At 45.7% G+C, this 11,866-nt stretch overlaps 1 protein-coding gene across 1 annotated transcript in view; it reads right to left on the bottom strand.

The window, feature by feature from the left end:
* hps5 (HPS5 biogenesis of lysosomal organelles complex 2 subunit 2) overlaps nt 1–11,866 on the bottom strand; it is a 64,129-nt gene that overhangs the window by 37,451 nt on the left and 14,812 nt on the right. Inside the window, 7 exon segments of the mRNA XM_079507751.1 lie at nt 1,207–1,365; nt 2,921–3,099; nt 3,264–3,352; nt 4,546–4,617; nt 6,895–7,089; nt 7,091–7,150; nt 9,296–9,426. Of these exon segments, the coding sequence (XP_079363877.1) occupies nt 1,207–1,365; nt 2,921–3,099; nt 3,264–3,352; nt 4,546–4,617; nt 6,895–7,089; nt 7,091–7,150; nt 9,296–9,426 (885 nt within the window).

Below are 11,866 nucleotides of genomic sequence, written 5' to 3'. Positions count from 1 at the left end.
AGTCGCCATAGTAGTAATTAGTAGTAATTGTAGTAGTCGCCATAGTAGTAATTAGTAGTAATTGTAGTAGTCGCCATAGTAGTAATTAGTAGTAATTGTAGTAGTCGCCATAGTAGTAATTAGTAGTAATTGTAGTAGTCGCCATAGTAGTAATTAGTAGTAATTGTAGTAGTCGCCATAGTAGTAATTAGTAGTAATTGTAGTAGTCGCCATAGTAGTAATTAGTAGTAATTGTAGTAGTCGCCATAGTAGTAATTAGTAGTAATTGTAGTAGTCGCCATAGTAGTAATTAGTAGTAATTGTAGTAGTCGCCATAGTAGTAATTAGTAGTAATTGTAGTAGTCGCCATAGTAGTAATTAGTAGTAATTGTAGTAGTCGCCATAGTAGTAATTAGTAGTAATTGTAGTAGTCGCCATAGTAGTAATTAGTAGTAATTGTAGTAGTCGCCATAGTAGTAATTAGTAGTAATTGTAGTAGTCGCCATAGTAGTAATTAGTAGTAATTGTAGTAGTCGCCATAGTAGTAATTAGTAGTAATTGTAGTAGTCGCCATAGTAGTAATTAGTAGTAATTGTAGTAGTCGCCATAGTAGTAATTAGTAGTAATTGTAGTAGTCGCCATAGTAGTAATTAGTAGTAATTGAAGTAGGCGCCATAGTAGTAATTAGTAGTAATTGTAGTAGTCGCCATAGTAGTAATTAGTAGTAATTGTAGTAGTCGCCATAGTAGTAATTAGTAGTAATTGTAGTAGTCGCCATAGTAGTAATTAGTAGTAATTGTAGTAGTCGCCATAGTAGTAATTAGTAGTAATTGTAGTAGTCGCCATAGTAGTAATTAGTAGTAATTGTAGTAGTCGCCACAGTAGTAATTAGTAGTAATTGTAGTAGTCGCCATAGTAGTAATTAGTAGTAATTGTAGTAGTCGCCATAGTAGTAATTAGTAGTAATTGTAGTAGTCGCCATAGTAGTAATTAGTAGTAATTGTAGTAGTCGCCATAGTAGTAATTAGTAGTAATTGTAGTAGTCGCCATAGTAGTAATTAATAGTAATTGTAGTAGTCGCCACAGCTTAGTTTTCATTTAGTTTCCATGTAGTTTCCGTCAGTGAAAAAATGGTAGTCGACGAACATTTTCTGTCAGTTTTAGTCGACTAGCTAAAGGTCAGAGGTCAAACCTACGTGCGAGCTAAAGGTCAGAGGTCAAACCTACGTGCGAGCTGATGCTGCTCCTGCGGCTGCTGGAGGCGGAGTCCAGCGGCTCCAGTCTGGCGATGACCTCATCCAGCTGGCCAATCAGGTGCGGGTGGGCGGCGGCACTGAGCTGGGAGCGCAGGAAGTCCAGCCGGTCCACAGGGACCGACTTCCTGGCCTGAGAAACAAACCAAAGACCGACGGTGATAAGCATCGCGTAGCCAGACCACTATTACACTATTACACCACCAGGGGGCGTCGAGGTGCTCTATTACACTATTACACCACCAGGGGGCGTCGAGGTGCTCTATTACACTATTACACCACCAGGGGGCCTCGAGGGGCTCTATTACACTATTACACCACCAGGGGGCCTCGAGGTGCTCTATTACACTATTACACCACCAGGGGGCCTCGAGGTGCTCTATTACACTATTACACCACCAGGGGGCGTCGAGGGGCTCTATTACACTATTACACCACCAGGGGGCGTCGAGGGGCTCTATTACACTATTACACCACCAGGGGGCGTCGAGGGGCTCTATTACACTATTACACCACCAGGGGGCGTCGAGGGGCTCTATTACACTATTACACCACCAGGGGGCGTCGAGGGGCTCTATTACACTATTACACCACCAGGGGGCGTCGAGGGGCTCTATTACACTATTACACCACCAGGGGGCCTCGAGGGGCTCTATTACACTATTACACCACCAGGGGGCCTCGAGGTGCTCTATTACACTATTACACCACCAGGGGGCCTCGAGGTGCTCTATTACACTATTACACCACCAGGGGGCGTCGAGGTGCTCTATTACACTATTACACCACCAGGGGGCCTCGAGGGGCTCTATTACACTATTACACCACCAGGGGGCGTCGAGGGGCTCTATTACACTATTACACCACCAGGGGGCGTCGAGGTGCTCTATTACACTATTACACCACCAGGGGGCCTCGAGGGGCTCTATTACACTATTACACCACCAGGGGGCGTCGAGGGGCTCTATTACACTATTACACCACCAGGGGGCGTCGAGGGGCTCTATTACACTATTACACCACCAGGGGGCGTCGAGGGGCTCTATTACACTATTACACCACCAGGGGGGCGTCGAGGGGCTCTATTACACCACCAGGGGGCGTCGAGGGGCTCTATTACACTATTACACCACCAGGGGGGCGTCGAGGGGCTCTATTACACCACCTTGAGGGACTCGGAGGGTCTCCGGCTCCAAGCCCGATACATCATTGACAAAGTGAGACCGACACAGCACGAAACCACACATTTTTCTAAGTGAGCTTAATTGCTGAAGGCAGCCGTTTGTGTGTGTGTGTGTGTGTGTGTGTGTGTGTGTGTGAGTGTTACCCTGGGGGCAGTAACAGTGTGGGGGCAGTAAGGGGGGCAGTAACTCACCCTGGGGGTAGTCACAGCGTGGTAACTCACCCTGGGGGCAGTAAGGGGGGCAGTAACTCACCCTCGGTGCAGTCACAGCGTGGTAACTCACCCTGGGGGCAGTAAGGGGGGCAGTAACTCACCCTGGGGGCAGTGGCTCACCCTGGGGGCGGTCAGGGGGGCAGTAACTCACCCTGGGGGTAGTCACAGCGTGGTAACTCACCCTGGGGGCAGTAAGGGGGGCAGTAACTCACCCTGGGGGCAGTAACTCACCCTGGGGGCAGTCACAGCGTGGTAACTCACCCTGGGGGCAGTAAGGGGGGCAGTAACTCACCCTGGGGGCAGTCACAGCGTGGGGGAACAGGCAGCAGACTGCAGCAGCCAGGCTGTATCTGTCTCTCCTCAGCAGTCTCTCCACACAGCGCTCCACAGACAGCAGCGAGAGGTGAGACAGGCGCCCGTCGCCATGGAGACAGAACAGCTCGCTGCGATAGGCCGCCACCTCCACCACGTCTGAGGGAGAAACGACCAATCAGCACACAGCTACACCGAGAACCGACCAATTGGCAATGAGCACACAGTCCGAGAGAGAAATTACCAATCAGCACACAGATACACGAGCTCTGTACCGCTGCCAGGGGTTAAAGGTCACTGTGAGGTCAGAGGTCATGACGTACCTGAGATCTGTGACCACAGCAGAACCTGACCGCTGCCAGGGGTCAGGATGTAGATGGCTGAGTGGCTCCAGGTCAGCAGGTGTTGTTCTCTGAAACAACAACAACACAATAAAAGCTATTATTACATGGCTTGGTTGAATGCTTGATTCTGATTGGTCAATCGCTGAATTCAGCGGTGAGTTATCTCATCATAATGACCGCTCCGCTGTATAACAGACCTCTGCCTAATCAAACCCTCTGAGCACCAGCTGCGCGGCTGCGCCCCGCTTGATTTACTGCTGTTTCCAACATGACAGCACACTAGTGACACACACACTAGTGACATACAGTGTCATTTACAGCTAAACATTGCTCTCAAAAATGTTTTTGAAAACATTTGAGCGAGAAATAGACGAAGCAGGAACCGAAAATGGATTCTATTTGATCAACTCACTTCCTTGTTTTCCGACAGCCCTGCAGCTGGCCAGACGCAGCCAGCGCAAACTTATGGCATACTTTTTTTGTTGTGTTTTGGGTCAATGTATTAATTTATGTTAGGTAGCCATGTAATAAGCGCCTTCAGGAAGATGAACCACCTCGGCTTCGCCTCGGTGGTTAAACTCCCTGTCTGTGAAGATTAACCACCTCGGCTTCACCTCGGTGGTTAAACTCCCTGTCTGTGATTAACCACCTCGGCTTCACCTCGGTGGTTAAACTCCCTGTCTGTGAAGATTAACCACCTCGGCTTCACCTCGGTGGTTAAACTCCCTGTCTGTGAATTATCTCCCGACAACGACCACCTAGCCAGATATTATCCCTTACTTCACTCATTTTGGAGACTCCTGAGTCTTGCCACCATGACTGTCTCTGTATCAATAAGAGTCACATATATTCATTCACAGCAAACAGTTTAACTGGTATATTTGCTTCTGGGGGTTCCTGATTCTGGGGGTTCCTGATTCTGGGGGTTCCTGATTCTGGGGGTTCCTGGCACAACACATTTTCAACTTTTAAAACAGGTTTTTACTTACTCCATGTATAGCAGTTTAAACTTAATCCATTTAGGCCTGACCTCGAAATTTTAAAAAAAGTTTTTTGAAATAAATATTTTCACGATTTTTCAAAAATAGCAGACCTACAAGCTCATAGCGCGCCACTCGGTGGTGCGCTATGAGCTTGTAGATCTGCTATTTTTCAATAGCTAAATTATAACATAATGTTTAAAACACCAAAAGGGGTTCCCGCCCAAAATGGGTTAAATGAAACATGTTTTCAGTTTAAACTTAAACATGTTTTAACTTACCCCATGTAGAGTAGTTTTGGAAAGGCGATGGACTGGGAGTTCTTCTGGGCTGGATTGTATCGTGGTTCACTTCTGTAGGAGAGGGGAAATAAAAGAGGGGTTTCTTTTAAAATCACCAACACTTAAACTGTTACAAAACTAACGATAAAATCAAAGAGAAAATATCATTAGTTTTAGTCTTCGTCTATATTTCATAAATACCTATGAAATCTATGTACCTTCCAATGTTGTAGCTGTGCCAGATTTAACTGTGAATATTTCATTGTATTCTATTAATCTGTGCCAGATTTAACTCAGTCATTAACACTTTGACACCATACCCCGCGGAACCCACATTTTAATCAAATATCCAACGCTGCCGACATTGTTTTATTACCTTTGGAGCATACGCTGAAGTATTTGCAGCTTTCAACCACGAAAATCCGGTAAAAAATGGTCGTTCGTCTTGTTATGATCAGATGCACCAGCGGCCATGACAATGCGAAACGAAACCAAAGTGCAGAGCAACTTGTAGTCCAAACAAACCCCCCGTCCACTTGCATTGGGCTCAATTTCCCAGAAGCCCTAGCAGCCCAGATGATGACTTGATTTCCGGTTTCGTCATCATAACGCGACGTCCTCGTCATCAGGTCCCGGATAAATGCGCTGTTTCTTTTTAATTATTTTAAAACAGAGAATTAAACGCATTAAAGGAGCATTCAGTGATTTGGGGGATTTGGAAAACCACCCAGTCCGCCCCGGTAACAAAATGTGCACATGCACGCTCTACAGTGGGGGGAAGTGCAACAGGCCAACAGCATGTGCACCAAGGCCCGCACCCACTCGATCATGATTGGAGGAAGGCCCCTCTCATCCTGATTGGATGAAGGCTTTGCCACCCGCCACCAAAACTGAAAATAAGTGATATTTGAATTAAGTCAAATCACTGAATACACCTTTAAACAAATAGCGGGAATAGCGTATTATGCAGCGGCGGAACACTGGATCAAACAATTAGCGGCACTAGAACTGTTTAATCTGACAAATATCACATTGTACAATGAAATCTAAATAAATAACGTGTAATTAACCGCTTGGCCGGATTCACGGCAGGATTTCCCCCCCCGTTTTACCGTAATTTTGAAGAGCCAAAACCTGCGACCGGATGTTACCTTTTGTTAATTACACTGTGTGTGTTGTCCGACCACATCCGGAACTACCGCTCGACGATGAGAAAGGATTACCTGGACGATTACAGCGTTGGCTATAGACATCGAATAAAGCTTGTTTTGAGCAAAAGTCTGGGACGAGGAATTGGAGATAACGGTGATTTGAAAGGAACAGATAGAGTGGGTGCAGATGCGTGAGCAGTTCAAGATGGCGCGCTCAACCCAATGCTAATGTAAGTAGCATCACGACTTGATAATTAGCACTATGAAAGACCAATTGATAATTAGCACTATGAAAGACCAATTGATAATTAGCACTATGAAAGACCAATTGATAATTAGCACTATGAAAGACCAATTGATAATTAGCACTATGAAAGACCAATTGATAATTAGCACTATGAAAGACCAATTGATAATTAGCACTATGAAAGACCAATTGATAATTAGCACTATGAAAGACCAATTGATAATTAGCACTATGAAAGACCAATTGATAATTAGCACTATGAAAGACCAATATTGTCGAACATCTACGGCAGTGGCGGGGAGGGAGCGTGGCACCATTTATTAACCCACCCCAAAAGGGTGACATTTCTTCTTACGCCTTGGATGGCAATTGGATGATTTGAGGCATTTTGTTCCAAAAATGTGTTTTGCAAAAATCCACCTGTTGGTGGCGCTATAACAGGCCAATGTGAAAAGGGTTGGGATACATTCCTCAGCCTAGTAGGAAAGTCCGTGAAAGATTTCACGTAAATTGCACGCTGCGTTCACGATTTGAGGCTTTTTGTTCAAAACGGGCCAATCCTGCAAACTTTGAAAGCCAATGTTAGCCAATCAGGATGGAATATGAAATATTGGACAGATCCGGCTTGAACACATGACTATAGAGATACTGTGAAACAATTTGCGGGATTTTTGGACAGAATCTGGAGGAGTAATATAAAAAAAAATGTTTTTCAAAAGTCGGCCTCCTAGTGTCGCTATGACAGGCCGTTCTGGAAAATTGGCATCATCGTTGGCATCCAGGGAGTGTGTGTGCAAAATTTGGCATCGACCGGGTTAATGGTGCCGGAGATTAGCTGTTAACAAACTGACGGACACACTCACACACGGACGGAGTGCAAAACATACTCTCTCCCCATGCCTTTGGCCTGGTGGAGACAATAATAATAGTAATAATAATAATAATAACAACCTGTAGGTGATGATGGGCAGGGGGGGGCAGGCCAGCAGCTGTTTGAACTGGTGCGTACTGAGCACCTCTCCGCTGAACGACGCCTCCCAGACACGGGACCCCGGCCGGGCGCAGTAGAGGAGGGGAGGGGGGGGCTGTGGGCCCCCCGCCAGGCCCAGGGACCCCCCCCCCACCACCCCCCCCACGGCTCTGAGGGAAGAAACACGCTCCGTATTCACCGTCCCGCTCCTTGTTGCCCACGCGCCAGAACTTCTCCCTGGAGAGGAGGGGAAACGTTCTGACCCATTAGAGACCTAGAACTTCTCCCTGGAGAGGAGGGGAAACGTTCTGACCCATTAGAGACCTAGAACTTCTCCCTGGAGAGGAGGGGAAACGTTCTGACCCATTAGATACCTAGAACTTCTCCCTGGAAGAGGAGGTGAAACGTTCTGACCCATTAGAGACCTGAGACCAGATTCTACCAAATCATGATCACGTTTTCTGAAAAACCTATGTTTCTGTATTAGTAGCCTGCGTGACATGAGACTAATTAATTAGAGCGACAGAGAGAGAGAGAGGAGTGTGTGTGTGTGTGTGTGTGTGTGTGTGTGTGTGTGTGTGTGTGTGTGTGTGTGTGTGTGTGTGTGTGTGTGTGTTTGTGTGTGTGTGTGTGTGTAGGGTTGGGATTTGGAACCGGGCCCATTTCAGACCCGGTTCCGACATTGCGGATCCGGTTCCATCGTTTCCCCAAACGGTTCTCATCAGTCGTCATTTAGTTCCGCTGTGTCTGTGTGTGCAAGCAGAGCCTGGGGTGACGTCACCCCACCTACATGAGTGAGTGGGGTCGGGGAGGATACGCCCACTGCTCTGTGCATTCAGCGACCGCCGTGGAGCGAGTGGGACACTGGGACAGTATGTCGCACAGATCTCCAAAGTGTGGTTAACAGAGAGGGAAATGACTGAGGCTGAGCATGCAAAATGCAATAAATGCGATGCTATAGTTCCCTGCAAAGGTTGTTGCAACTTGTACCAGTTGCACCACGTCCACATTGAGGAAACATCTCAAAATCAAAATGCCTACACGAGTCCACAACTCACGAGAATAATCTAGGCACATCGCGTTTGTGAGCCATGCGGAAAGCCGTGCCCGCTCTCCCCGCAGCTCCACACAGCCGGCGGGGGAGGATCTGATGCAAGGCTGGTTTACTTTCCCCAGGCTAGTAACGTAATAGGAAATAAAAACTACTAACGTCTACAGAGCTTTTCATTAGGCGTATTGTACAACTGTTGTTAATGGTGTTAATTTAGAACGCCAATGACTCAACGTCTTTCTGTCTGATATTTTATGAATCAAGTGTCGTTAACTATAGAGCCAAATCAATGTGTCTGCACTTGTTTTTACAACTTATAAGCAACTCAACTGCTTTTGATTTGGCTCTAAATTAATCGTGTGGCTGTTGAGAGCGCAGCGTTTAGGTGCATATACCTCCGATTGATTACTTTATAAACAGTTTGCAGAAAAAAGCACAGGAACGTAGCCTACAGTTCAATACAAGGTATGCTAAGAGGATTTTATAATCCAAGAAAGCACTATGGCTTGTTTCCATTAGGGTAAGGGGTCCTTCATATTAAATTAATCTGAACATTAAAGACAACATTTGTCACCACAACAATATTATTATTGCAATGTATACTGTATATTTAATATACAGTACAAATTACAATATAGTACAAATTGCAACAATGATATTGTTGTGGTGGCTAGCTGCTGGTAGTGGTGGTGGTGAAGTTTAAATAATAGTGCCACCTCATAATTGTAAAGTGCATTTTCAATAATTTAATTTGAATTTGAATTTGTGTATTATGTACTTGGTTAGGTTAGTTATAATATAAGCATAATGTATGTCAGAAAAAAGGGGGAAAAAAATAATATTAAGATCCGTTAAGGGAACCGTTAGGAACCGGAAAGAGGGATCCGGGAAGGATCCGGAACCGTTAAAATCCTAACGAATCCCAACCCTATGTGTGTGTGTGTGTGTGTGTGTGTGTGTGTGTGTGTGTGTGTGTGTGTGTGTGTGTGTGTACGTGTGTGCGCGTCTGCGTCAATATAACAAAGGTGCAGACGATCAGAAATGAGCAGAGAGTGAGCGACTACTCACGACTGCGCTACTCTATGTCGTATTGAAGTGGACTCCCCCCAGACTTTTTTTTCCCCCTGGAAATAAAAACGTCTGGGTTTCCGAGGCTACTGTATTAGTGTCACACAGGTAATAGTGTCCTATAGATATTACTTGTCGGTGTCACACAGGTAACAGTGTCCTATAGATATTACTTGTCGGTGTCACACAGGTAACAGTGTCCTATAGATATTACTTGTCGGTGTCACACAGGTAACAGTGTCCTATAGAATAGTGTGTCCTACTTGTCGGTGTCACAGAGGTAGCAGCGGCTCAGCGAGGACACCAGCAGACGTCCGTCGTGGTATCCCAGCTGGACGACGCGGGAGTCCACCGTAGTGACGGTCTGCACGGGGAACATGACGAACGCTGAGCCCTGGGGGGGAGGGGGGGGTGCACACACACGCGTCAATCAAATCAAATGGAAAACATTAGCTTAACCCAATTTAGACCTGAAGACGATTCTACAAATGTCTTCTAAATAAAATAAAAACCCTATGTTTCTGTATCAGTGGTTCTCAACCTTTTTCATGTCAAGGACCCCCAGAATTATCTGTATTTGGCCGCCAACACCCATCTGAGAAAATGTTGTTCCAGGGACCCCCAGAAGCACAGATTTGAGTTTTAATAAAAACTAAAATTAAATTAAATTAAAAGAATATACATTCCAGATTTGAGACACACTTTCACGATTTTTCAAAAATAGCAGACCTACAAGTTCATGAGCTTGTAGATCTGCTATTTTCAATAGCTAAAGTATAACATAATGCTTAAAACCCCAAAAGGGGTTCCCGCCCAGAATGGGTTAAAAATTAAAGTTGCTATAAGCAATATGTCATAATATGTATGACCTTTACAGTCAGCAAGGGGTAGAACACTCCCAAAAAACATGTAAGGCTCCATTTCCGTCACCGCTAAAGCCCTTATCCCTAAACTTCTTTGCCTTTAATATTTTGCAAAACATTTTTGAATAGTTAATGCTGGCCATTTTGAGCAGAGCTATTCCGCCTGTGCTAAAGGTGATGCATTGAACGAAGGACCTTGTCTGAGGCCCACAGTAAATTCCCTCCGATCCAGTAAAATCGGAGTTCCCTCCGATGTTCTTAGGCGGTTAGTATTACCATAGATATATATAAACTCTAGATAGCTCACCCGCGCTGTTGGCCAATGGAGAGCGACGTCGTTACGTGGCGGCCATCTTACCTCGGGACACATAACATTGTGTCTATGGGGCATGTACTCTTAAATGACCATAACTTGCTCAATTTTCAACCGATTTTCAAACGGTTTGGTTTGTTATAAACGTCAGAGACGTCCGCATACTTATATGCTTTTATACGACGTTCATATAAAAAACATAAATTAAGCAGATAAGCGTCCTGAATCATAGCCACGTTGACAACGTTTGTAATAAACCAACCCGTTTGTAAATCCGTTAAGATTTGAGCGAGTTATGACTGTTTCTGTTTGAGCTGCCATTGAACATACTGTACTGTAGCCCCGAAGTAAGATGGCTGCCGGGTGAACGACGTCAGAAACTCCGCCTTGAGCCATCTAGTGTTTATATATATCTATGAGTATTACTGCCAAACAACACAACACATTTGCCATGTTCTATCTGACCGGCGTTGATCATCATGATAAAGAAATAACCGCTCGCACAGGCGATACAATCCATGCGTGAAGAAATGAAGAAAAAAGGAGAGAAATCTGACGGAGACACTGAAGTCACACTCGGTTCACATTACACACAACCCCTCCCTCCATTGAGAGTCACATGAGAGAGCCCTCCCCTCCCTGAAACAAAGATATTATAAGATAAACAAGAAGACTGCAGCCAGCCATTATTCTGCCCCGAGATGCATGGGAGTCTCCAGCCTTTACAGGAAGGGAGGGGGTGAGGCATTTTTTTCTTTTTTTTTGCGATCACGTGATCGGAGTGTTGTGCTATCATCCGATGCTAGTTGATAAAGTGCCCGGGTGTGTAGAAAGACGATTGAAAGTAATCAATAAAAACATGCGGTAAACGTAGAAATCCGCTTCCCGCACGTGACGTTTGAGATTTGAACCACGTAGAAATCCCTCTCCCGCATCCACTGTGTTAAGAACAAGAAGTCAATAACACCACACATCACACTAAAAAGTAGCCTACTTAATTATAGTTTTATACAGTTACTGCTGCACGTGCACTGTCAATCAGCGCAACGCGTTGTGAGCTTGTAGATCGGCTATCGCGGACTCACGCTGCATTATAAAACCCAGAGCCACAATAATAAGAACACTTACGTTATGTATCTGCAGTTTCTGCACTGTACAAATCCAACTTTGTTTAGTTTGGTAATAATGCAGAGGAGACCCTATAGCGGTAGCCTACTCGGAGTCGGTGTGTGTGTTTGTGTGTGTGCTGTGCGAGTGCGTGTGTGCGCGCACACAGCTGCACTGCATAATAATTAGGAGAGAGAGAGAGAGTTTAGACGCGGAGCGAGAGAGAGAATGTAAAACGTTGTTTCAAAGTCTTTATAGTTTTTACCAGATTTTAGTGTGTGTGTGTGTGTGTGTGTGTGTGTGTGGGTGGGTGGGGGGGTTATTGTCACGTCACTATGGAGCAGACAGCAGCATGCTGACGCGCTGCTGAAGCAAGTCCAGTCTGGGTGAAATTCACATCGGAAAATTAATATAACGGCACGTGAGCCCGCCCGGCCCACGGCCCGTTGGTCAGGGACAGAGACGGCCCGGGCCCGGCCCGTTTTGGCGGGCCGGGCCCCGTCGGGTCCCGACGGGCTTGCAGGTCTCTAATACAGGTACACAAACATACA

The sequence above is a fragment of the Electrona antarctica genome (assembly GCF_951216825.1).
Source record: "Electrona antarctica genome assembly, chromosome: 8".
NCBI classification, from domain to species: domain Eukaryota; kingdom Metazoa; phylum Chordata; class Actinopteri; order Myctophiformes; family Myctophidae; genus Electrona; species Electrona antarctica.
This window is presented reverse-complemented; position numbering and strand designations above follow the sequence as displayed.